The sequence below is a fragment of the Spathaspora passalidarum genome (assembly GCF_000223485.1).
Source record: "Spathaspora passalidarum NRRL Y-27907 unplaced genomic scaffold SPAPAscaffold_6, whole genome shotgun sequence".
Classification (NCBI taxonomy): Eukaryota; Fungi; Ascomycota; class Pichiomycetes; order Serinales; family Debaryomycetaceae; genus Spathaspora; species Spathaspora passalidarum.
In genome coordinates, this window is record NW_006767430.1 from 92770 (window position 1) to 118803 (window position 26034).

General features: G+C 38.8%; 14 protein-coding genes across 14 annotated transcripts; 8 read left to right on the forward strand and 6 right to left on the reverse strand. All coding sequences in view use genetic code 12, as the record gives it.

Annotated features, from left to right (window-relative positions):
- Positions 1-129: 129 nt before the first annotated feature.
- SPAPADRAFT_51890 (putative zinc metalloprotease) lies at positions 130-2634 on the forward strand (the record flags this gene model as incomplete). The annotated part of the gene is made up of 1 exon (XM_007376649.1): positions 130-2634. One exon carries the CDS (start codon positions 130-132, stop codon positions 2632-2634), a length of 2505 nt encoding a protein of 834 aa, XP_007376711.1.
- A 10-nt stretch (positions 2635-2644) lies between these two features.
- On the reverse strand, positions 2645-3391 carry SPAPADRAFT_142179 (gamma-glutamylcyclotransferase; the record flags this gene model as incomplete). The annotated part of the gene is made up of 1 exon (XM_007376650.1): positions 2645-3391. One exon carries the CDS (start codon positions 3389-3391, stop codon positions 2645-2647), a length of 747 nt encoding a protein of 248 aa, XP_007376712.1.
- Positions 3392-3504: 113 nt separating this feature from the next.
- Positions 3505-4586, reverse strand: SPAPADRAFT_62548 (uncharacterized protein; the record flags this gene model as incomplete). The annotated part of the gene is made up of 1 exon (XM_007376651.1): positions 3505-4586. The coding sequence occupies one exon, from the start codon at positions 4546-4548 to the stop codon at positions 3550-3552; it is 999 nt and encodes a 332-aa protein (XP_007376713.1).
- A 189-nt stretch (positions 4587-4775) lies between these two features.
- Positions 4776-7565, reverse strand: CNH1 (Cnh1p; the record flags this gene model as incomplete). Its single annotated transcript, XM_007376652.1, has 1 exon — positions 4776-7565. The coding sequence occupies one exon, from the start codon at positions 7563-7565 to the stop codon at positions 4776-4778; it is 2790 nt and encodes a 929-aa protein (XP_007376714.1).
- A 1261-nt stretch (positions 7566-8826) lies between these two features.
- On the forward strand, positions 8827-11137 carry SPAPADRAFT_155788 (uncharacterized protein; the record flags this gene model as incomplete). Its single annotated transcript, XM_007376653.1, has 1 exon — positions 8827-11137. One exon carries the CDS (start codon positions 8854-8856, stop codon positions 10021-10023), a length of 1170 nt encoding a protein of 389 aa, XP_007376715.1.
- On the reverse strand, positions 10049-11101 carry SPAPADRAFT_62551 (H(+)-transporting V0 sector ATPase subunit d; the record flags this gene model as incomplete). The annotated part of the gene is made up of 1 exon (XM_007376654.1): positions 10049-11101. The coding sequence occupies one exon, from the start codon at positions 11099-11101 to the stop codon at positions 10049-10051; it is 1053 nt and encodes a 350-aa protein (XP_007376716.1).
- Positions 11138-11234: 97 nt separating the features above from the next.
- On the forward strand, positions 11235-13686 carry SPAPADRAFT_62552 (Golgi transport complex subunit; the record flags this gene model as incomplete). The annotated part of the gene is made up of 1 exon (XM_007376655.1): positions 11235-13686. One exon carries the CDS (start codon positions 11281-11283, stop codon positions 12637-12639), a length of 1359 nt encoding a protein of 452 aa, XP_007376717.1.
- Positions 12674-14869, reverse strand: SPAPADRAFT_142059 (translocase; the record flags this gene model as incomplete). The annotated part of the gene is made up of 1 exon (XM_007376656.1): positions 12674-14869. The coding sequence occupies one exon, from the start codon at positions 14867-14869 to the stop codon at positions 12674-12676; it is 2196 nt and encodes a 731-aa protein (XP_007376718.1).
- Positions 14870-16221: 1352 nt separating this feature from the next.
- Positions 16222-16925, reverse strand: SEC72 (Sec63 complex subunit; the record flags this gene model as incomplete). Its single annotated transcript, XM_007376657.1, has 1 exon — positions 16222-16925. The coding sequence occupies one exon, from the start codon at positions 16883-16885 to the stop codon at positions 16280-16282; it is 606 nt and encodes a 201-aa protein (XP_007376719.1).
- Positions 16926-17078: 153 nt separating this feature from the next.
- Positions 17079-17971, forward strand: SPAPADRAFT_62555 (uncharacterized protein; the record flags this gene model as incomplete). The annotated part of the gene is made up of 1 exon (XM_007376658.1): positions 17079-17971. The coding sequence occupies one exon, from the start codon at positions 17100-17102 to the stop codon at positions 17928-17930; it is 831 nt and encodes a 276-aa protein (XP_007376720.1).
- A 102-nt stretch (positions 17972-18073) lies between these two features.
- HIS5 (histidinol-phosphate transaminase) lies at positions 18074-19282 on the forward strand (the record flags this gene model as incomplete). Its single annotated transcript, XM_007376659.1, has 1 exon — positions 18074-19282. The coding sequence occupies one exon, from the start codon at positions 18074-18076 to the stop codon at positions 19280-19282; it is 1209 nt and encodes a 402-aa protein (XP_007376721.1).
- A 144-nt stretch (positions 19283-19426) lies between these two features.
- SPAPADRAFT_62557 (mitochondrial 37S ribosomal protein uS17m) lies at positions 19427-20230 on the forward strand (the record flags this gene model as incomplete). Its single annotated transcript, XM_007376660.1, has 1 exon — positions 19427-20230. The coding sequence occupies one exon, from the start codon at positions 19451-19453 to the stop codon at positions 20186-20188; it is 738 nt and encodes a 245-aa protein (XP_007376722.1).
- A 716-nt stretch (positions 20231-20946) lies between these two features.
- Positions 20947-23219, forward strand: TOK1 (Tok1p; the record flags this gene model as incomplete). The annotated part of the gene is made up of 1 exon (XM_007376661.1): positions 20947-23219. The coding sequence occupies one exon, from the start codon at positions 21030-21032 to the stop codon at positions 23160-23162; it is 2133 nt and encodes a 710-aa protein (XP_007376723.1).
- Positions 23220-23317: 98 nt separating this feature from the next.
- Positions 23318-24897, forward strand: SPAPADRAFT_62558 (nucleoside transmembrane transporter; the record flags this gene model as incomplete). Its single annotated transcript, XM_007376662.1, has 1 exon — positions 23318-24897. A coding segment is annotated over one exon (1159 nt), but the record flags the coding sequence as incomplete, so codon positions are not given.
- Positions 24898-26034: the final 1137 nt, after the last annotated feature.

The following is a 26034-nucleotide window of genomic DNA, read 5'->3' on the forward strand; positions in this document are numbered from 1 at the left end:
GACGTAGGCAAAAAAAGAAATTGTTTATCTAAACAGGGAGCAAATTATCACAACCAGACAGCACATCAATATTTCAACACCTAGATATAGGCAAGCACATATCATAACATACATCTATCGTTTAATACCATGCCTGCGAACAATAACCCCTATCACAGGTTAGAGGCCGTGCCACTTTCACCGCTGGCATCACTCCCGTCTCAACCACCCGATTATCAGGATTTACTAGATTCAGACCCGGACTTGCGTCACGGTCCCGTAATAGGGAGCTCATCCATCGAACAGTTTGAAATTGATGACTCATTCTACCCCGAACCTGTAGAACGTGAACCATTGCTTGTGCGAGCCTCGCTTGTCACAAAACGATTTGCCCATAGATTTAGTGCCCGTGTAATAAACCCAGTATCACGACTCGTGGATCCCATCTATGAAGGATACAAGTACTTTCAGATGCAGTATGAAAAGAGTATATTACGTTTGGGTAATCCGTTGGTTGTCAAACGATTGTTATACGTGGCATTCGTATTAGTCATCATATTTTTTGTGTCAAAGTATAACACCAATGAAAGCATAAAGGGAACTAGTGGTGGGACATTCACCAATGGAATATTCTACGATATCGATATGTTGGAGGATTCCATAAAGTCATATATAAATCCAAAACTCATGAAGGAAAACTTGGAGTATTTTAGTAGTATGCCGCATATCAGTGGTACCAAAGGAGACCTCACTTTGGCCAAATTTATTGAACGATACATGACAAATAATGGAATAAATTCAATCGAGTTTAATGAATTGCAGAGTTTTTTGAACTATCCTGATGAAAAGAATACCTATGTCAGATTGGCCGACGGCACTTTCTTTGCCAAATTACACGAGGGCCAACTGAACAATATGGAACTGTTAGCCTACAACCCTAACGCCTTAAACACAAACGAGCAAATAGAAGGAAATTTTATATTTGCTAATTATGGAACCCTTGATGATTTCGAAGAGTTGAAAAAGAGTAATGTTGATGTCAAGGACAATATTGTGTTGATACGGTATGGAGGAACAGTTCCAGAATCTACAAAATTATACTATGCTCAACAGAATCATGCCAAAGCAGTGATATTCATTTCTCCACAGTATGAAATTGAAGGCAAGAACAATACCAAAATAATCCAACGAACCAATGTTGGATTAACAAGAATGGGTACTGGTGATATTCTCACGCCAGGTTGGGCATCTGATGACGGGTACGTTACCCGAATCACTTGGGATAAATCAGAAACCACCCCTAAGATCCCATCCATTCCCATCTCTTACAAAGACGGTGAACGATTACTCCTGAATTTAGTAGACTCGCCAGGGGCAAACTTCGATTATCAATCCAGTGGGGACGGCTCTGGAGTTAAATTGCAAATGAAAATATCCAATGCTAATCGACCTGTACATCAAATTTGGAATGTCATTGGATCAATCGAAGGTAGAGAACAAGGAGAGAAAGGAGTGATTATTGGTGCTGCGCGTGATTCATCTTGTTATGGTACAATTGGAAGTAATACCGGAACCGTGGCCTTGTTGGAGATGATCAAAGTGTTTACCAGTCTACAAAGAAAACATCAATGGTCACCTAGTCGATCGATCTATTTTGTTTCCTTTGATGCAACTGAGTATAATTTAGCCGGTTCGGCAGAATGGGTCGAGAATAAGAAGGAGTTATTAAAGAAGCTGGGATATTTGTACGTCGATCTTAGTGATTTGATTGCTGGTGATGAATTATCAGTGCAAGCTCATCCATTCTTGCGTGATGTTGTCAGCACTCGAATGCAAAAAGTTTTGAGTAATGCAAAGGGCAGTGATGGGAATCCACTTACTCTTTATGATTTATTCACCCAACAAAATAAAAACACCGTGGCAATCAAAAATAATTTCCTTGAATATAAGAATTACGTCCCATTCATCAATCTTGTCAATGTGCCTAGTTTAGAAATCAAGTATAAAGGTGTGAAATACCCGAAGAACTCTTGTTTTGACAACTTTGAATATTTTGAAAATATGAAAATTGACAAATCAATGGAGAAACATGCCGAATTAGTTGAATTGATATCGAGAATAGTGTTGCGATGTGCCGAAGCACCGTTTATCCCGTATAATTTTATTGATTTGGGGACTATGTTGGACGCGTATATAGACGACTTGTCCAAGTTTTCCAAAGACATAATTGACAAATTGGACCAACCCAACAAGCCAATTTTACATTTTGACTTTCTCCTCCGTGCAGCCCATTTAGTTAAGGATAATGCCCGGAGATATCATGATGTGTCCAATCAATGGCAAGCCTTCATTCGCGAGTCTCGAGGTATTGAACCCAGTTTGTATGCTGTGTCCCGACGTAAATGGAATGATAATATGTTGGATTTCAATGCAAAATTCTTGATTAAAGAAGTACATCCAGCCAGACCTGGATATGCTAATATATTGTTTGGCGTGCCGTTTGAAGCGCCTGCCGTGGCTGATGAGTATGAATGGAATACATTTCCGAAGATAAGAGAGTTGTTACTCCAGAAAAAGTTTGGTATGGTTCAAGAAGAGATTGATCGTGTGGGACAGGTGTTACATGAAGCCATTAATGATTTTGTATCTCTATAGAGGTGTATATTTAATTTACTAATTTGACTAAATCTTCCAAGTAGTAATCATGCGAGCGGAGTTTGGGGTCGAGATGACGGACTGCTTCAGTTAGATTGATGAGGTATTCCTTGTTAGGTCCACTGGGTCCGTGGCTAGTCTTGATCACCTTGGCCGTCTTTTCGATAGATTCAGGACCGATAAATGATTCATTTTCAATCGTTCCAATATATATCATACTTTCTATAAACAAATCACCAGTGAGTGGGTCTTTTGGAATTGTGTCTATGATGTCCTTATCTTTATCACCACCTTCAACATTCAAAATGTGGAATGGTACTTTGTGAGTAGAATACCCATCTTGTTCTCTGATATCCAAGTACTCCTTGACTTCAGCTACGTGTTCGCTACCAATATAGTATGCTACTCCCCATACTCGCAAATCATCTTGCGACAAATCACTGATTTTCTTGCTGATGTCAGCAATCAGATCAAGATCCAGTTCTCCACTAGAAACACACTCAGCCTCGTAGGCATGTCCCTTTAGTTCATACATATGTAAATCATTGTGAAATCTTGTATGTGTTTGGAGGTCCAGTAACGAGACAAGGGTGACTACTCTACCAGGCGACTGTGGCGTACCTCGATGATCTGACGATGATTGCCAGAATCGACGGATGAACCCCTTGATGTAGCCCGTTACTTTGAATTGCACGTGTGGTGGTGGTTTGAATATGAGGGAGCCATACCCGATCACCCACATTCCTTCGTTGGTCATGCTGTGGTGAAATTTGTTGATGGTTGTAAAAGTGGCTGCGATTGATTTTCATCTTGTCTGTCAAAAAAAAAAAAAAAAAGGGTACTTCCATGTGGAACATCTACAATGGTGTTAACGAATGCAATAGAATTAAGTTAGATAATAAGCCAATCTATAAACTACACATAACTAAATTTGAAGGCCATTTTAACAGTATCTACAATCTTATCCTTCAAGTTTATCTTCTTGGTATTGATAAATCTCTTGGAAACAAACAACAATATCAACACGACAATGATAATCAAAGAATTATCCTTGACATATATCTTGAGTAAGTTTGTAAGATACCACAACTTGTCTCTTAATTCAGTAAGTTTGTTCCCACTGGCAACCGTTCCCACATTTGGTTTGGCACTTTCTGATGCATACTGTTTCTGAATTTCCTTTATTGACTTATATTTAATATTCAGGTCCTTCTGCAATTGTCGCTGTTTTTCAAGTTCCTTCTCTTTTTCTTCTTGTTCCAACCGTTTTAACTCCTGCTGCTTGAGTTTCTCTTGCTGGACAATTTCTGCTTTGTTCGACTGAATATCCATTAATTTCGCATAGTCCTGGGCATCAAACATGGGGTTTATCAGAAGGATATTTTGTGCCGCTGTGAATTCATCAAATGTAGGTAAGATTTCAAACACGACTAATTGCATGAACTTTCTATCGTACTTGCCTTCGCCAGTCACCTTCATATAATTCAGTTTCAACTCGCTCAAATAACTGTGCTTGTCAGTAATGAGAAGCTCCTGGTTGGATATATGTACCAAGTGGTAATTGTACAAGATTTCCAGAGGGATCACTGTTTCATACACCAGTTTTACTTGGTTGATCAATTCATTGCTGGTGATGGAATTCAAGGCAAGCGTACGGTTTGCCTTGTCAAATTTGCCTTCTTTAATCCCAACACCTACTTCAATAAGGTATAAGTTAATAATCTTAATAAGTAAGTTTTCTGATATCGAGCTCTTGGCATACTCTGCAAAGCATGACTGATAAAGTTGATGAATCAAAGTGAAGGATTTGGCAAGGTTCTTGTTCATAAACTGTTTAAGGGCAAGCTTGTAGCTTGATTCTATAGTCTTGTTGGCATTCACCGACAGGGGTGATAACATAAGTGAGGTGTCCATGATACAATGTTTCTATTAGTAGTATTAGATGTCTTGCTGAATTATATATTCCCCCACATAAAAAAAAATAAAATGTCCACTTTAAAATTTGAAGATAAAGCCGAGGATTTATTTTTGTGTTGCTACCAAGTGCACTCGCAAACATGCCAACATCTAACTTTCAAGATATCAGCTAGGGCTAATTAAAGGTATTATTAAACTATATGCAAATAAACTTAAAAGCAAATCTAATCTTCTTCATCGTCTTGGTGGCGATGTACAGGTAATTTACCCAATGCTTGTAATCTCCTCCTCTTTTCGACCTCAGTTTCATGCTCGTCGGAATCTTCTTCAGAGTCAACTTCTGAATCAACTTCTGAAACATCCTCTTCCGAATCCTGTGACTCATTACTATCTTCTTCATCTTCATCAGAAAGTACCCGTGGTGGAGGACTCTTTTTCTTACTCAACATGTTTGACAACTTATGTTCTAATTTTGTATCTCCTTCATCTCCCTCGTGAGGAATAATCATATTTGAATTACCTTGTTCCAAGTCATAATTTGACACTTGAATAGTTGGCGTTGTAGGAGAAGTTGGTTCGCTTTCATTAAATCCAAGAATCAGTTTCATCTTGCCAACCAACGTAGTTGATCTGGGTCTAGTTCCTCCTTCTTGTTCTTGAGGTGGATTTCTAAACTTACTATGATGTCTATTAACCTTGTACCTTCTGATAATCTCCCCTTCTTCATTCTCAATCACAATTAAATCATCAACTTGATGAGCATACACCTTCTTACGGTGCGGATCGTCCTTCCTATATAAAACCTTGGTCTTTTTCGATATAGACCGACTAATTCTCTTACGAATAGGCGACAAGTCGGTGTCATCCTGCTCTTGCTTCTCGTCATTAAATGAGTACTCGGAATCTGCCGACGCATATTGGCTAAGTCGACGTTGCAATGATGCTTCTGAATGGACACTGGCATCGTCGTCATCATTAATATTCGTGAATGATTCGACGGGTTCAACTGGTGCAGGTTTGGCACGTTGTTGAAGCTTAAGCGAATCCATAATTTCCCCGTATTGATCTTCAATTATGATTTGATCACCATCTTGATAAGCTACGGTAGGTATAGACCGTTTCTCCTCTTCAGTAGGAGGCCTTTGTCCATACTTCTTCATACCAGAAGTCTTATCGGGTACACCACCTTGCATAGTTTCTTCAGTTTCAACACTAGTGTCTTCTTTGGGCGAGCTTGGCTTTTCTTCCACAGTGTCCTCGCTGGTTTCACTGGGGGCCAAATTGTTTGATCTCCCCAATTGTAAAAATTCAGTTTGTGGTCGTTGACGATCAGTTTTATGTTCATACTCTTCTTCTTCCTCTTCATCAGACATGCCACCCGTGGTAACCTTCGACAATGTCTTCTTGATGATATGTGCCGGCTTCTTCTTCTTCTTCTTCTTTTTCTTCTTGAGCTGGGCCCGGCGCTTGGCACCTCCTGCGGGACGTACTTTTATCCCACTGGTTTCTACTCCAGTAGCCACGCCTTGCTCATCAGTGGGTTTTTCCTTTTCCGTGACAGCTATGGTGTCGACACGATGCAAACTAAATGTCGTGCTTGTCTTATCTAACTTCTGCAATCTTTGCATCCAAGTAGGTCCATTTCCTTCACCGGTGGTGGTAAAACTCATGGTGATTGCCATTCTATTCAATCTTCTTCCAAGTGTAAGCACAGCTACAGAGGAACCATGTACAACAATCGAAGTAATTACGATAAAACAAACCATGGGCCAAATGCACGCGAGTAATTGGTAATGAGGGAATTCCTCATTAGGTAAATGTGCCAATGGAGTTTCTTCTGTAGTATAATGGGCTTCCAAATCCTTTCGGGCAAGGATGGCTGCAAAAATGGCTCCGACTCCAATGGGTCCAAAATGACCACAAAACAACGCTTCTCTCCACGTTTTAACATCTGGTGTGAATGGTTTGAATGCGATAACCGCGGGTAAACGACGAAGAAAGATAATCACAAATGCAAGAATAACAAGTCGCCAAACGTCAAGGCCAATGGCAGGATTGTTAAATTGAGGCCAGGGGATAATGGCACCAAAGTACACGAAAAACGACAAGTTTAAAAGTAAATCAATGACAGTGGACACGTGTGATTCCTCTGTCTTTTTGGCAAAGTCTCCATTCCATCCAAATGCTGTACCGGCGGCAAATGAAACTAATAAATCGTCAACTCCCAACATGGATCCAATACCAGCTGAGTTGAATGCCAAGAATACAAAAATGGCAAGGAATGATTCTCGATCAATCAAGTTTCTTCTTTCTGCAAATGCAACGAGTTTTCTAAGAACGTACCCTAGGACAGCCCCTAATAAACATCCAAATAGACATTCCCAAAAAATAGTCAACAAGAACCAGTCCTTGACAATCAAGCCTGGTTCACCCCTGTGGGTAATTATATACAATGCCAAAAAGATAAATGGAAATGCCATACCGTCATTACATCCTGATTCGGCAGAAAGTAAATTCCTCAAATGTCCTGGCACTCTCTGGGCAAATTTCCCCTTACCGACAACGGCAGCAGCCAACACAGGATCGGTGGCTGTGACACATGCTGCCACGAGCAATCCATCACTGAATGAAAAATGAGGAATCAAACACCAAATAAATAATCCGACCGTGAGCCACCCAAAGGTCATGACGGGCAACAAGAAAATCGTCACAGACACCCAATGCTTCTTCATATATTTTCTGGGTAATTCTACAGCCACGGCAACGATTTGAATACAAAGGACAATACGACATATTTCCAATGTTATATAGTCGGTGTTTCCCCATGTTACAGGGTTGAACCAATCTAGACAATGTGGCCCAATTATGAGTCCGGCGATGGTGGCCACGGTTGCTTCACCGATATAAAGACGTTCCTTGACGAAAAGGGATACTAACGAGAATAGCGTACTAAATATCCCAACACATGCGTACGCTATATGGGGAGCCTCCAACTCTAGTTGACTCCAAACCATAGTGGTGGTGATATTGATGTTGTAGTAGTAGTAGTATTAACTTATTTTGACAAATCTATTGTTTGAATGACGTAAGATTAAAAATAAAATATAAAATCTTAGGTGTGATTGTTGATGATGTGTTTTACTACCTTGTGTACGATGGATGGGTAGTAGTAATGTATATCGTTTCTACTAAGTATTAAACCAAATTGTGGTTATTTACGATCAGTTGTTGCTGATTTTAATTAATAAAGATAAAAAGAAGGGAATTCAAAAGAAACAAAAAATAAAATAAAATAAAATAAAAAAAAATTAACAAAGGAAGAATGGGAAGAAATTTGTTTGATATGAATCTTTTGTTTGTTCCTGTATATAAACCCCACCGGCTGTAAATGGAATGTTTTATCAAGTGGCTTAGACCTGGGGAGTGTGGTGCGTGACCTCAAGTGTAACGTTGTATTGGGAATGCTCACGTGTTGTGTACCGCTCACATCCGAATGAGCCATATATAATACATATGTTAGCAGGTATCCCAGGCAAATAGTCAACTTGTCAGCTCATCATAGTAGGGTAAAACTTTGGTGACAATGATGGAAATTCCATTTGCTGCGAATTGACTATTTTTTTTTCTTGGTAAAATTTCTTGGTATTTTAAGATTTGTCGTTGAGGAAGGTGATACAGAGGGGGGGGGGGATAATGGCGATTGAGGGGTAAGGATGTGACTCGTAAGATTTGTCTGCTACAGAAGATCATGGTGTGTTGAGTAATTAAACTATATGATGTTGGAGAGTAGATAATTTCTCATGAATTTGAGGAAATATTTCTGTAATAAGCATTTGCAGTTTTACACTTTCAGCATATATTATTTCGGGGAACTACTTGTCCCAGAAATTTTAACTTGAATAAGTGAACGGAGTGCTGTTTTATTCAGCCGTGTGCATTTATAAATTTCGCCAGTTTGCAAGCACTCTTGCTGCAAATAACCACCAAGGTAATGGTTTTCAGAACAAACGATCCTCTCCTCGTTTTTATATTGGTAGCACTGTTCTTGGTTGAATGCACGATTAATATCGAGCTACCAAATGGACTCTTACTTTTCATGCAATACGACTGTTATTGAATCTTCTAGTGCTACATCTAAAGTCTTTTTTGAATAATCTACATTGATATAACTCATTGTGTGTCTGATCCATTCCAGACAACTTCTAGCTCTAACAATTTTAATTTGCGCACTATAATTTTTTTATTTTTTTTTGTTTAGATATCAAATCGATTTACAACCAAAATACCTCGTATAGCCCACCAATGAGTCTATTTGTAGACCAAGACGAAGACCCGGCTTCACAACCTCCGGAATCAATCCACCCAATATCTTTCACAGCCTCAACGAATCAAATAATCCATCTTGCGGACATTTTATCTTCTATAACCACCATCAACGCCAATGCCACCATATCCATTAAACAAGACGGTATCACAATCTACGCGTCATATAACCACATCACTAACGTTCATGTCACTATCGACCCTTCCCTTTTTAGTTATTACAATTTGTCAGGTCCAGAAGATGCCGAGTTACGACTAGGTGTAGACATTAACTTGATTGCTGAATGTTTCAATTCCGTGACAAGCTCAATCACCAAGCGTGATTCTAAACGGGATAAGAACAACGTGGTTAGTGTAGGAGAGACTGTGATTTGTCTTTTAAATTACCAAGGAGAAGGCTACCCTCTAGTTGTTGAATTTGAAGATAATTTAATTTCAGAAAAGTTGGAGTTTTTGACGTTCTATATAGATGATGAGAATGACGAAGGAATGGCCGTATCCCATGATGATATAGATATGGAGCTTATCGTCAAAAGTGATGTGTTGTCCAATTTACTTCAGGATCTACATCAGATAAATACCCAGGATTTATATATTTACGCCTCAGTCAAGAATGAGTCTAAACAGTTACGATTTATAAGTACCGGACCAATAGGTACACTGAAGTTGATATTCCCCAATGAGAAAACCATACTTGAAAAGGTGTCATTATCAGGAGACTCCCAGTTCATAATTTCCAAATTTGACTTTGTCAATTTCTTCAAGATATTCCGAGCAGTCAAGTATAGCTTCAAATGTAAGATGCTAAAGGATCGCGAAGGAAGGTTTTCAATTCAGCTTCTTTGCAAGAATGCTTACATGGCCAACTACTCAGGTACTTTAATGCAGTTCAATATGTTGGAAGTGAATCACGATGAATATATGTTACATAATATCCTACAAGAAGAAGCCGACGAGGAAGAAGCACCCAACGAAGCACCAACCATCTCCATGAATATGGATATGGACTTTGGTCCTAGTCTGTACAACGGTGTAGATGTACAGCGAACAATATATGACGAAGATGGGGCGGCACAAAAACGACAACGGGCTCAGCAAGAGCAAGTTAGAAACGTAGGAGGTGCAGTTGAGATACCGTTATTCTTATAGATGTAAATATATAAACTAATCAAGACTAATACACTGAAATATAACTGTCAATTCTATTCTTTTGGTTTTGGGCAATACATTCAGCAATCCAAGTGATATTTCTAATTTCCTGTTCCTTTGATTTCAACCATGCGTAAACTGTCGATAATGTGAATTGTTGAGTGAATGCATTTCTACAAAATTGCATTTCCAACAAGTAAAACCAATCACCCAATCCTCTCAATCCGGAAGCATCTCCACTTTCGTTAAAAATGTCCTTGTAATCACCAATGTATTCCACAATTGATTTTAATTGTTCAATATCTTCAGCCTGAGATAATTGCAAGTGATAAGTTGGATAGAGCTTACCGTAGCTTGGGAACAAACTGAGCTTGTCTTCGCTAGACAAGTCGCTGTTGTTCAAAGAGTTCAAAGTGATGTTTATAACTCTCTTATCTGCTTCCAAAGTCAACAATCTAATCATGATTTCTTGATCAGGTCCGTCAAATTCACTTGTGACAAACTCAACAAATGATTCCAAGTAGTTCTTGTACAACTTATTTCTAATAATTTCAATGTTTAAATCATCCAAGTCATCAGCACTAACACAATTCTTGAAGAATGGTGCCAATGGAGTATCAATCAATACGGTAGAATACAAACTTTCAATATCGGTAGCAATGGACAAAGTAGGTAAAGTGTCAAACCAACCTAATGGGTTACACTTTCTCAAAATTTCCAGTTTATCCCTTTCGTGTAAAGTCCCGGTAATCATTAAAATCACATTATCAATCATGTATCCGTAGTTAATATAGTTCATGAACTTGGTCAATTTACCACTAGATTGTGACTTGACATATTGGAATTGTTGGAACAACTTCTTACTTAAGTTATCCTGAAGTACACTGGTACTCAATGGGCCGGAGTAGTTAGCCATGAAATTCCCATAATCGGTGGAACTTAATTGTAATTTTAAATCCTCTAAATTGTCACATTGAGTTAAATTGACATATTGGTTGGTGGTGAGTAATCCACTCTTGTATCCACGAACAACACCTTCAAGGTATCCGTTGTTGATATTGAAATATAACCCTTCCATGGTCTACTAAAACAATTGATGTATTGATGGATGGATAGGCGTATACTTGAAATGAGCTTTTTTTCTTGAACACACGGTGGGTAGAAAATCCAGGAGGTCGTGCAATTTCCAACATCACCAAAAACTTACAACCAGGTGTACACTACCGCTACGTCCACACTTGATATACAGCCTCCACCATGTCAATTCTTTTGAATACACTTAAAGATGGGCTAGATCCACAGTATCAATCACTCCTTGAGACAGACCCACAATTATTAGCTAGATCCCAACAATACCTCCAAGAATTGTTAATCAATGATGATTTACTCTCTACTGAGGCATTCATGGCCTCGTCAGTGTCACTAGCCAGTGACAAGTCAACTTCATTCAAAACTTCCAATGCAAACTCCGTCACTGGATCCACTGCCGAACTTGTGTCCCCACCACCACCTCCACCTCCACAACCACAACCTCGCCGCACACTCATTGAAGAAATCGCTGAACTAGACATGAACCACCGTGAAATTAACCGAAAACTCAGCGCAATCACCGATTCAAACCGTGATTTAATCATTGACATCAGTAACGATTTACATATAGTAAACAGCCAATTGTCGCACGAGTACCAATCCCAGCTCGAATCAATCTCCAAATTACTCGAGTCTGACGTGTTAACTACCCAACCACACGCGCATCCCATGAACGCTATCGAAATCAACAATTCTATATTAGAGAATATTGATTCAGTATTGGATATTTTAGAATTACCTACGTTATGCAAAGTATGTATCTTACAAGGAAACTACCAGGAATCATTAGAAATCTCGATGTTGATCCAGGCATTGATTATTAGATTCCCTAAATTGACCATTTTCAAACAGATCCATGCTCAAATTGAACTTGAATTGAAGCTCATGGTAAAGGGATTGATCAGGTTATTAAATACCAATCTTAAACAAAACAACATTCTCAAGATTTTTCAAATTTTAAACAAGTTAGATCTTTTGGGAGGAACCAGCAATTTAGTATTTAATGACACACAACAAGCACAAAAGACAAAATTCCTCAAGATAATATACTTGAATTCAAGATACAAGTTCATCAGTAATGAAGTATCCAGTCTTAAACCATTGATCAAGTTCAACAAGCTCACTTACCTCAAACGATTTATTGAAACATACCGTGAATACATATTCAACTCCTTATCCATATTCAATACCATTTTCAAGTCAACTCCTTCAAACTTGGAAGATGACGAGAACAACCTCCTTATCAACCAATTCATCCGAAATTTAGCCAATCTACTCTGTCAAGAGTTGAAAACTCACCTTCCTGAAATTAAACCCGAAGGCGATGAAGACAGTGAAGTTGCCGAGATCGACTTACACAACCAAATTGACGGGTTAATCTTACAAATTATCTACTTGTGCAAATCACTTGCATCATTCCATGTTGATTTTGAACCAATAATCGTGACTGAATTATGCCACAATACAAACCTAATCTCAGAAGCTTCCTGGGCTAACAATCTTGCCAAAGTCAAGAAACATAGATAGAACCATAATCTATTAAATAAAAACACCTATATACCTATTCTCTTAATCCATTCAAACCAAACAAGAATCCAAGTTCTCTTTGTCCCAATCTCGACACATTCTTCATATCCTTTTCATTAAGGGCACTTTCAATTAACTCCTTCTTTCGTTCTTGCAATGTCATAATACGACTTTCCACGGTACCTTCAATCAAAATCCGATGCACATGTACTTCTCGTTCCTGTCCAATACGATGGGCCCGATCCATAGCCTGATCTTCAACATAGGGGTTCCAAAATGGATCCATGATGATCACATGCGAGGCACATGTAAGTGTTAACCCAACATTACCCGATCTTAACGAAAGAAGTAAAACTTTAATATCACTTTGATAAAATTGTTTAATCACAGTGTTCTTATGTTCCATATTCATTGACCCATCATATCTTAAAAATTCAATTCCCTGCTGGTTCAACACCAACTTGAATAAATCAAACAACGTCACAAACTGTGAAAAAACAATAACCTTTTCATTAGGATGCTTGCTGAATATTGTTTGTAGCAATTCCACACACTTTTCCATTTTAGCACTTGGCGTGAATCCATTGTCTTCCTTAATCAAATCATTAACAATCATGGAATTCCCTCTTGGGTTGGGATTATAATAATCCCGACAAAAACGTTGAATTTCCATAGTATCCATTTTTTCGATATACACCGCCTTGAAAATAACATAATCAATCAAATTAGATTCCTTAACCAGAGCATTACATTCAGTACATTTAGCAATTCTATTGCCAGAACTATCTTCATCAACAGTGTGACCTTCATAAAATGCTTCAATACAATTCTGACATATCAAATGACCACACTCGGAAAATAACACCATCGATGAGTCTAAATTAAGAATATCAAAACATATCGGACACGTCAACATTTCTTTATCATCTTTCTCATCATCGTCTTCTAACCCAAGATCAATATCCAAGGGGATCACTGCTTCGCTAGGCATAGTAAGATCAATAACTCTGGTTTTAACTAAATCCTTCAATTCAAGAACCATACGATACATCCTCCTCCAATCAATCTTGATATTCTCATTCTGTTCAAGTTCCTTTTGTTTGGCTTTAAGCTCACCAATCTTAACAAGATAGCTATGGCAACATGCTTGTCTCAACCTAAGTAAAAGTGTAAGAATACCCGAGGAGAAACTCTTTTCCGATAACAATCGTTTAGCTCGTGATTGTATGCCCAGTTCTAAATCACGATAGTATGCCATCTCTTCCGATTCCAATTTCACATAATCACTCTCAATAATTTTCTCCGGCAATTGTAAAATTGGCTTACCATCAATAATAGAATTCTTGGTTCTTCGAAGCAAAATCGAACTAAGAATAGCTTGCAATTTCTTCATACTGCTTTTCCGATCATACTTGTCATATTTGTTTGATTTCAACGGAATCACAATATCTGCTCGGAATTTACCTTCATTTAGGTATGGGCGAATTCGAAGAAATCGGATGATAGGATACAATTCTTCTAAATTATTTTGCATGGGGGTACCACTTAAACAGAACCTGTAATTAGCCTGAAGGTAAGTCACGGCTTTGGATGCAATTGCCATTTTATTTTTGATTGCTTGGGCTTCATCGAGGATAATTCTATTAAATTTGGCATCATTTGCGAAAAACGGTGATTCATAACTCTTGCCCCCTTCCTTTGACGAAGGAAGATACGCCTTGGTATCACTATTGGCCAACGCTTCCTTGAAATGTCGTTTCCATTCAGATGACAAAGTACCATATGACGTAAGAATCACATCATATTTCTGGCAATCAGAAAAAGTCAGCATATTCTTTTTGTCCATGCCATGAAAGATTCCAATCCTGGGTTGATAACTAGCCACTGTCTTTGATTCAATTTCTGCCGCCCATTGTTGTAATAATGAAACTGGGGCAATAATTAAAGTAGTTTTACAACTCTCATGTTCAGGTTTACGGGATACCATTAACGCAAGAGTTTGCACAGTTTTACCTAACCCCATATCATCGGCGAGGATCCCACCTTTCGACTTGGATTCCTCCATTCGCTTCATCCATGTCAATCCCATTCTTTGATGTTTCAATAAATTGATATTCAATTCTGGTGGAGTTGGTTCCATACCTTCAATCAAATCCTCATCGGGTTTAATATTATCCACAAGACTTTGTAAATCAACATCAACAGAATACACATTAGAACTGTATCCCATAGGTTGACTGCTACCTAATGAATTCATCACCTCTGCAGTCATTGCTTCTACTCTTGCGTTCAAAATTTGTTGCCCTCTCTGTCTTAATGAACCAAGAATGTTGGAAAGTGCTCTTCTCACAGAACCCAATTTCCATTCAATAGGACCAACAACTTGGCTGAATCCATGCATTTGTTGTTCAAGTTCACGCATATGATTCTGAATCCGGGCAATCACTCCAGCTTGGCTATTCATCACTGCAGTGTTTCCGTGGGTGATTGCAGTCTGAAGACGTTGCTTTTGGACAGCAAGATGTCCCTGTAATTGTTGTAACTCAGTTCTCTTCTTTTGTACTGATTGGGTAACTTCAAGCTTTTGCTTTTCAAGATCATCAATTTCTTGATTGAATGCATGTTCCCGTTGTCTGAGCTGGGCTACTACAATATCATTCATGTCGGTGGCTGGAGCTGTGGCATGCGGTACTGGTGCTGGTTGGTTAAATAATTGTGATGTTGTCTCGTGAAAATGATGGGGTGCTTGTGATAGTTGTTGTGTTGTGCTTGCTGGCTCTGGTCTGGGTACCAATTGTTGTTGTGATGTAAATAGTGTCACTGGCTGCATTGATCTTCGTTGCATAATTTCGAATGAACTTGGTTTGAATTTACCAACCTTGACAGTGTTAGCATCCAAGATTTCTATTTCATCATCGTCATCATCATTGAGTGAACTAGTCGGATTCATAGGAATTGCTTTTTCGATTGAATCAGGCAATGCGACGCGGTCAATGTCTGAATCCAGATCATTATCAGAATCAATGGAGATGATTTCTGCATTCTGAAACCTAGAGTTTTGATTATCACTAGCCATTATCTTATTTCGTATTTCAGGAAAGCGATTAATTACTGGTTGTCCTAAGGATATTCTGTTGGTTGGGTTTCTGATGGTATTCAATGAATCTAGTCTAGCGCGCTTAGGCATATTGCCACTGCTGGAATCATTAACATCGTTTGGCCTTCGTATGGGGGGAGTTATAGATGCTGGCAGGTGTACCCTAGGTGTATAACTAGCTGTTGAAGAAGATGATGAACTTGTGATGGATATAGGAGTTATAGTTCCTGATGGTACTGATGGACGCGGACTTGGTTGCAAGTCTGTTGATATTTCCGGAAGTGGCTGTTGTCGTTCTCGCGAAGTTTGCAACACTTCATCATCCGAATCAGACAAGTCTATCAAGGGTATGTTATCTATTAACGAAGCCATGAGTATGTATACCGTGAATAGTCACGATCGGATTGGTTGTAAACAGGTGATACTAAAATGCTTAAGTTTGACTTCAATTTTTTCCTTGCCTTGTTTCTTTTTTTTTTTTTTTGAAGTGCGCTATTGTTGCCTACAAGAAGGAATAACTAAAAATGTATACTAAGGTCTAATTTAAAGATAATCACCATTCTCTTCAAGAATCTTGTCCAAACATATCGTCAATTCCGCATTCAATCTATCATGATCTTCTTCAAAACTTAACCCTCTTTGGTAATCTGCTCTTGCCGCTTCATAGTTGCCCAAGAAATAATTGGCAACACCACGTCTCAAGAAGTTTTCTGGGGTATTCATCATCATACCCAACAACAAGTCAGCATCATTGTAAGCCTTCAAATACTCTTTGGTTTTGAGGTACGCATCGGCTCTGCTCATTAACAACAAGCTTAATTCCTGGATTGTTCCTTGGAAACTATCGAATTTTGCTCGTCTAGTGATCATTTCGATCGCGATATTAAACTGTTTTACCGATTCTTCGAATTTACCCAATCGGAAAGCTTGCACTCCACCTTCATATAACTTCCTGACCATTTTCGATATGTCCTTGTTGAAGGTTTCTGGTGTAGGTACTGGAGGCACGTCGGCACCATTGGCTATTATTTCATGGGTGAGGGTGTTTAATTGGTCGATTTCAAGTTTGAGGTGAGGTAATTCTGATTCCAACTCGGATGAAATAGACAAGTTCTTTGACTTGGAATCGTAGTTGATTAAAGCTTCCATGGCTGCTGTTTTTATGTTGTAAATAACACGGTTTAACTGTACTGTCGGAAACTTTTTTTTTATTTTTATTTTTTTACTACGTGGTATTAATTTTCGTTATTCCTTTTTTTGGGCAGTGTCGGGGTTTCTGCGACACAGACAAAAATATTTGCAATCAAATTTTCTGGTACACTAAACAATTCCTCTTGACGACAGACTGGCATGGCGACAGAGAATGCTGTTTAACATACATGAGGATACATTCGACGATTGTGTTTCATACGTGGAGTCTGGGCGGGTTCATGAAAATTCTGATTTCAATAATAGAACGTTTAGCGCCGTTAAACGGGAACTTTTGTCATATTTTGATAACCGGACTACTTTGTGGATGAATTTAAGAAGAGGTGCCGATAATGATAGTGATAGGATAACTGACTTTGACTTATTTCCTGCTAAAAGTTTGACCCAGAACAATTTCAATCCTATTGTGGAAACTACATCTACTAAGATTCCATACAAGAGAAATTGCACTGTTCCTATAGAACCACAACCAAGATCAGACTCATTTCAACAAGACCAAGAGCTGAATACGCCAATTAATAAAAGTAACAAACTCCAACGATTTCTCAGCAAACTTAACAAGCGACAATTCTCCCCTTTTAAGAAACACAAGTCTACATCACATACTTCCCACCGTCTTTCATTATCATTTAGAAGAAGTTGGTCCAAGAGAAAGACAAAATCTCCATTAATATTAGCATCCCAAGCAATGGAAGAAATCACTTCAGACCAATCCTCGTCCTTTCGAGATGAAGCACTACCCAAGTTCTCCCAGGCACAATCGCCCATTGAATTTTCGCTTTTCTCACCACCGCCACCAAAACAAAGAGATGCATCCCTTGATGCCCAGCTTGTCCTCCCCACTCCACAATTACCAGCCAGTGGAATTAGCAGATTTAATTTTGACTTGACTAGTTTCTTTAATGGGTATTTCTTCCTGGATGCAAAACCAGCTGTAGAATACTCCGAATCACAAATCACCAAAGGCTCACTTGATGGACAGTAATGCGCTACCATATAGTCATAAATGATGAGTCAATTTATTTTTATTTTTTTTTTTCTTGGAGTCATAAATTTAATTTTTCGGGGTTTAAAATTTGGAGAAGTTACAAGTGTATCTTATCTTTTTATAGAGTATTAGTTATTAACATGTTCGATCTTAAGAAAATAGTTAGACCAAATATTCTTACTCTTGAACCGTATCGTTGTGCAAGAGACGATTTTAAAGAGGGAATTCTTCTCGATGCCAATGAAAACACCCATGGACCAGCTTTGAACCAACTTTCGGAAACCGAAACTTTGCTTGAATTGAACAGATATCCTGATCCACATCAATTAGACCTCAAGCAACAAATTGTTGATTTCAGAAATGCCAAACCTAATGTCAATCTCAAGAATCCTGAGAAAGACGGCTTGTATCCGGGCAATTTGTGCCTTGGAGTTGGGTCAGATGAAAGTATTGATATGTTGTTAAGATGCGTTTGTGTTCCTGGAAAGGATAAAATGTTGATTTGTCCACCTACTTATGGAATGTACTCTATCTGTGCTACTGTCAATGATGTTGCGATAGCTACTGTCCCATTGAAGTTTCCTGGTTTCCAAATTGATATTGAAGGAATTTTAGCCAAGGTTCAAGAAGATCCAAGTATAAAATTGTTATATTTGACTTCGCCAGGTAACCCAACCGGTCAATTGCTTCGTGTTAAAGATATTATTGAATTATTAGAGAAACTGTCTCCAGTATGGAATGGGTTGGTTGTTGTTGATGAAGCTTACATTGACTTTACTCAAGCTGAAGACGAAAGATATAGTGAATCAATGAGTACACTCTGTAATCAATATCCTAATCTTGTTGTCTTACAAACATTATCCAAATCGTTCGGATTGGCTGGTATAAGATTAGGTATAACCTATTGTAATGAAGAACTTTCAGGATACTTGAATGCCATGAAGTATCCGTATAATATCTCTTCATTAACAGCAAATATTGCTAAACGTGCTACAGGTGATAAAACCGGATTACAAGTAATGTCAGATTCAGTTTCCAAGATTATCAAACAGAGAGAGTATTTATTGCGTGAGTTAACCGCGTTGCCTCATGTAGGCAGAAACATCGGTGGATTAGATTCTAACTTTATTTTGCTTGAAATTTTGGATAACCAGGGTGTTCCATCCAATGAAGTTGCCTTTACTGTGTATAACAAGCTAGCTGTGGACAACAATGTCGTGGTTAGATTCAGAGGAAAAGAGTTGAATTGTACTGGAGCACTCCGTATTTCTGTTGGAACTGAACAAGAAAACAAAACTTTGGTTGAAAAGTTTAAGCAAGTTTTACAAAGTGTTAATGGAACCAAGTAGAGAGGTTTATAGATGTGCACGTAGTTAATCTCAATTAGTATGCGCCGCACAGTAACCGGGTAATACAATGTTTGCTTTCTTTTTTTTTGTTCGCTATAGAAATTTTTTCTGTCTTCAAAATTTTTCACAACCAACGAGCTTACTATAGTTTACGGTATTAGTACAAATATGGCCAGACAAAACTTCGTAGGGTTAGTCATCTCCCAGGGGAAGATGCAAAAGACCGTCAAGGTCCGTGTTTCTGGAAGAGTGTACGACCGAAAGATTGACAAAGAAATTATTAAAAGAAAAGACTACCTTGTCCATGACGAAGGTGAGATTTGTAAAGAAGGAGATATTGTCAGAATAGAATCCATACCCAAACGTTCATCCAAAAAAGCATTTGCCGTGGCTGAAATCAAAGTTAATAAGGGTCAACAATTCGCCTTGTATCAAGATATGGCTAAGGAAAGAGTGTCTCAGGAAATTGCCGATAGACTTAATACCGCACAGAATGCACAAGCGGAAGGTGTACTCAGCAAGATTGCTGATTTGAGAAAATTGGATAGTTTGACTGAACAAGTTGTAAATGCATCTTCTGAAGAAATTGACGGATTGGTCAATGAAATTGAACTGATTAAACAAAAGTATAATATCTCCCAATGGCCAACCACCGATGAGCTCATTGAATTAGAAGTCAACCACGAAGCCAAGGCAGCTGACGGAACTCGTGTTAACAACATCAAGTATATTTTGGACGAATTATTGAGTCAAGCAAAGTATGAAGAGTTTGTCAAGGACGTGGTGAATGAAAAGGCAAAGAAACCATTTGAAGAAGTGGCTAGCTCGACCAAGAAGAACATATTGAGAAAGTATGTATTGAATTTGGAAAACCCATGTCCTGTTCCCATTCCACACAGTGTATAATAACCTCAGCTTGTATATAGAGAATTTACATAAATTTTGTTCAAACACCATGTGATGATTATTGTGTGTATCTTTGGCATCTTCAAACAAAGCGAAAACAATTATTACATGTGATCTACAATACTGAACCATAAGAGTATCCAGGTAAGTTCGCGTTACTTGAAACTCATACTACTAGAATTAAGTCGAGTCCCAGTTTGATCATTTGTTTTGGCAAAATGGAAAGCTGCCCACCCCAAGCTGTTTCTATCAAATAGTGGTATCTGTCAATTCCAATTCTATGGAGCTTAGAGTATAAATGATCATGTCGGAGGGAAGAATGTATCTGGGGGTGTATTGTTTCGTTATTAGGTAATTTGTAAAACTCGTTTCAGTTTATCGAAGTTGGAATAGGCATAATCGTAATAGAATTCAGTCAAAGAGTGTTGCTGTGGATTTAGTCCACTTTTCAATCCATAAATTTGGTAGAACTGACAATCTACATTACATGTTAAATGAAACTTGCGAACATGGTTGGAACCTAACGATAGCAAGACTGGCTCAATTGTATCATGTAAAAGTTCTGTTTCGATAGTCAATTCTTGAAGTTTGATTAGTCTAGGTAGCAACCAACAACTTTGCAAACTGGCAAGTATTTTTTTTTCTATTTTTCTTTTTGGTTGGGTAGGAAAACTCGGATGTTGTTTGTTCCCCAGTGAGGCTTAACTCGAGCAGCTGAACGTGGTTATTTTTTGGGGGTGTGATGATGCTATTTCACCACTAGCTCCTTCAACGTTATAAATTATATATTATAGTTTAAACTATTCTCATAACCACATTATGAAATACACACAAACAAGTAATGCCGTCTTTTCGTCGTCGTCTAAGAAAACTACCTAAAACAACCAGTATCGAACTCCGTGACAGGCTCCAAAAAGCAAAGTCAATAGACTTGAGAGAAACGCTCCTGCAAATCCGTCCTGATCATGAATACATTACTGGAGTCAATTCAAAAAACTTGGAATACTATCAGGATAAACTAAGTCCTGTTCTACATCACTCATACCATAGTAACTCGCCGTATGGACTTCGTCCACCGGTCTCCTTGAAAAACATTATTGATGTTCCTATAAACACCGTGCTTAATTTGAATGTACGACCGGGTGAACCTTATTTCGTGCTATGGTTTAATATATCGTCATATTTCCCATTGGTGGCAGCATGCTTGGGTCCGTTGGCAAACATGATCTCAGTGGTGGCCCTTATTGAACATTGGACTGTTGATTCCCATGAAGTCAATGCCATCCGAGCCATGAATGGGGTAGCCCTCGGGTTTGGGATACTAGGCAACATATCATTATTAATGAACTTTTCTGGAACAGTGCGATACTTGATAAGTCAATGTGTCTCGATCTTGTCGTGGTTTTGTGCCTCGATGATCTTGATTGGGGCCGTTGTGGTTACCAACCATAATTGCCGAGAAGAGACAGAGATATGTAATGAAACAGAAGGATTCTTTTATGTCATATTCACAAGCGTGTTTTACTTTTGTTGTTCGTGCATTTTACTTGTCAATTTCTTGGGATATAAACTTAACAAGTACCCGGCCACATTCAATCTCGACCATAAACAGCGGACCTTGATGCTTTTCACTATTTTGTTTGCCATGTGGTCCGTGGTTGGCTCTGTTTGTATGACACATTTAATAGAAGGAGGAGGGTATGGTGAGATGCTCTACTATTGCATTGTATCATTCTTAACTATTGGTCTTGGTGACATTGTGCCGCAGTCTCCCGGAGGTAAAGTCATGGTACTTGCGCTTTCCTTCGGCGGGGTCATGCTCATGGGGTTAATTGTGGCTACTTTACGACTGGTTATAATCTCATCAGCCGGCCCAGCTGTGTTTTGGCATAAAATTGAACTCGAGAGACTCAAACTTGTCCACAAACTAGAGCAAGAGGGCAAGACCCTTACACCCGAAAAGGCATTCCATAAAATGAGAGTCATACGGCGTCGCGTAAAGGCCCACCAAATGAACAAGTCACTATTGATTACCATGATTGTGTTTATGGGATTCTGGTTAGTGGGAGCTGCCGTGTTCCATGCTATTGAAGGATGGTCCTATTTCAACAGTGTGTACTTTTGTTTCTTGTGTCTTTTAACTATCGGGTATGGTGATTTTGCCCCAAAGACAAGTTTGGGACGAGTATTTTTTGTCAGTTGGGCTATTGGTGCTGTTCCATTAATGACAATTTTGGTTAGTAATTTTGGGGATAAGTTGTATGATGCATTCAATGGAGTAAGTCATGCATTCACCAAATGGTTGTATGAAGAAGATCCTGAGTATTTGAAGAAACGAACCAAGAAAAAAGACACGAAGGAATGTGATTCGAATAGTACTAGTCCATCAAGTAGTACTTCGCAAATTGTCCGTAATGAAGAAATGGAAGAAGATATTGAAATAGGATCATTAGAAGAAGAGGAGGAGGAAGAAGAGGAAGAGTTGGAAGAACTAGAACACCGAGAAAACCATACCACGAAAACGTTGACCGCTGACACTGATCAATATATTCCCCGCGAATATACAATCTCGCGTATTGAAGAAAAGAAAATCATGCATGAACAACTCCTTCAATTTCTTGACAAGCTCAAGCCATTGATCGCCGACTCAATCGAGAATACATCGAAAAAGTATACCCACACCCAATGGAATGAACTTCTTGTTTCGTTGAATGAGGATAATGTGGATCTGGACATCCAGAAGAAATTACCCATGGACGGATTCTGGTTAGGGGAGATGTCTCCATTACGGCTTCCTTTAAAAGAACCAAACTATTTTATTTTGCGGATATACTTTAAAATTGAACTGTGTTTGCGAGAACTTGTTGAACGAGAGATCCAAGATTTGGCAGAATTAAGAGGGGAAATAGAACAGGAAGAAGACAATAGTAATTCCACTGCACTATCTTCGCAGAAAGTGACGTTTGCAAAGTAATTCAACATAATATAGACTTAATAGATAACCAAGAATGTAAACAAGCGCGTATTTTAGCGTAATTTCCTTATCTGAACATGGTAGCGTCTTATCTCAATTTACGTGACGTTCATTTTTCTCTTGTTTCTTTTTTTTTGTTTGTTCGGTTGTGGGTTAACGTGGTTGCCGTTTCAAACGAGGAGGTCACACCAGGGTCCCTGTTCTTACTATATATATATATAGCTTTGTTTCCGTTGCTAAAATTCTGTCAGATAATACAAAATCCACATCTTCAATAGAACTTGAAGATATGACTGACCACAGGTCTACCGAATCTCAACTAGAGACATCCACTACCCATCAACATGATCCAATAATATTCAGACTAGGTAAGCTCCACCTTCGATTATCGCTGTTGAAGTACTTTACATTCACAATAATTGGAATTGCCTTGTTATGGCCGTGGAATGCATTCTTGTCTGCTTCTGCATACTACGCTGAGCGGTTTGGCCACTCACCGTCCCTAATCAAGATATACTCTTCCACAATGATGTCAGTATCAACAATCACATCCATGTTGTACAACTTCTACCTTTCGCAAGTGCAAACAGGAGTGAATTATAATTTCAGAGTCAACACAGGACTTTGGATCACAATATCAGTTTTCTTAATAATGGGGATCTCGTGTATTTCCGATTTATTTATCCGCATGCATGACATTGCATTCTTTGTGTTGTTGATGTTCATGGTGTTGTTATCGGCCATGGCCACCTGTTTATCGCAGAATGGTACCATGGCTATTGTCAATGTCATGGGTTCTATCTACGCTAATGCCGTTATGGTGGGCCAAGCAGTTGCCGGTGTTTTGCCTGCATGTGCCTTGATCATTTCGATCTTGTTGGTGGGAGATAGAATCGATGCCAAGCAAGAGTATGTTGATAAGAATTACGGAGTATTTCTTTACTACATTACTGCTAGTTTGATTTCAATTGTTTCCATTTTGCTTTTGTATTGGGTTACTTACCACAAGAATGAAATTGCATATCAGAGGTTAAACCTGGTGTTTTCTGGAGGAGAAGAAGTGGAAGAAGAGGATTTAGTAGAACCAGTTCATGCGCAAAAGGCATATGTTTCATTCTGGACGCTTTGGTCCAAGTTGAAGTTGATTGTTATGACTATTTTCTTGACATTTGGAATCACATTGATATTCCCCGTGTTTGCATCCACAGTTGAATCCACTCATACCGATTCACCCAATAAGTTTTTCCACAAGAGCATCTTCATCCCCTTTATCTATTTTGTCTGGAATTTAGGAGATTTGCTAGGAAGAATTCTCTGTGGGTACCCCAGATTACGGATGTTGATCAAAGATCCAAAAGTATTAATCCTCTACTCAATCTCACGACTCGTTTTTATTCCATTGTTCCTCACGTGCAACATTCATACATATACTGCCAGTGGTAAGCTGAGTGCATACATTAACTCAGATATCTGGTACATTGTGCTCCAATTTTTGTTTGGAATCTCCAATGGACAATTGTGTACTTCGAGTTTCATGATTGTGGGTGATTATTGTGATACCGATGATGAGAAGGAGGCCGCAGGTGGGTTTACCACTGTGTTCCTTAGTACTGGTTTGGCTTTTGGTAGTGTGTTTAGTTATGTTTTGGTAGTTATGATTAACTAGTTAGAGTGAAATTAATAAAAACAAAAAGAGTTCATATAGAGAAGTGTGCTCTTTGCAATATTACTGTATACCGACCTTCCCCTAATTGCAAAAGTTCGCCAGGGCATACTTAAATTTTTCGGTCGGCAAAAAAAAGTTAAATGTGCAAATTCTTAGCCCCGACATAGCCCTACACATCCTTGATTACTACCATCAATGTCGTTCTGGGATAACAACAAAGACACGTTCAAATCAGTGGGTAAATCCACTATCAAGGGAATCGGTCGTGGTACCAAAGCAGTAAGTAAGGCCGGTTACAGCAAGTACAAACAATACGACGCCAAGAAGAAGGGTGAAGTATACGTTGATCCTTCATCTAGTCAAGACGGTGTAGATCAAGGTGAGAGTGAGTCTTTCACTGCTCCCCCTCCACCTATGCCAACTGTTGACAAGAATCAATTGAGCAATTTGCCTCCTCCGCCAAAGAGAAATGTGCCTATTTATGACGTCCCTGCCAGGGGTGAAGCTAGTAAGTATGCTGCTCCTGCCAGAACAACTAGTTATCTGCAACTGGCACAACAGCAGGAGGTTGCTCCTCCAGGTTTTTCTGGTCAGCAACAATTTCAACAGAATGATCAACCTCCCCAATTCCAACAGCCTCAGCAGTTCAATCAACAGGGACAACAATTCAATCAACATCCTCAACAGCAATTCAATCAACAAGGTCAACAATATAATCAACAAGATCAACAACAGTTTAACCAACAAGGACAACAACAATTTAACGACCTAGGTCAACAAAGCTTCAATCAGCAATCTCAACAATTTAACCAACAAAACCAACAGAATTCCAATCAACAACAACAACAACAACAGCAGCAACAACAACAACAACAACAACTGAATCAACAATTTAATCAACAATCAACTCAACAACAAGCTCGCCTGTTTTCCGATCAGCTAGCAAACTCTGTGGCTCAACAGGTGACGCATCAAGTTGGTCAACAAGTCAAGCAGCAATTCAATAATGCTGTCCATCCCCAACAACCACAACAACCATCGTATGGTCAGGCTGCTCCTGTCCCTCAAAACTCCCAAGAACAACCTCAACCACAACCAGCTCTGCTGTTTACTGATAAATTGGCTGGTGCAATTGCTCAGCAAGCTACTCATCAAGTCGGTCAACAAATTAAGCAGCAGTTTAATCAAACTGCCAACCCTCAACAG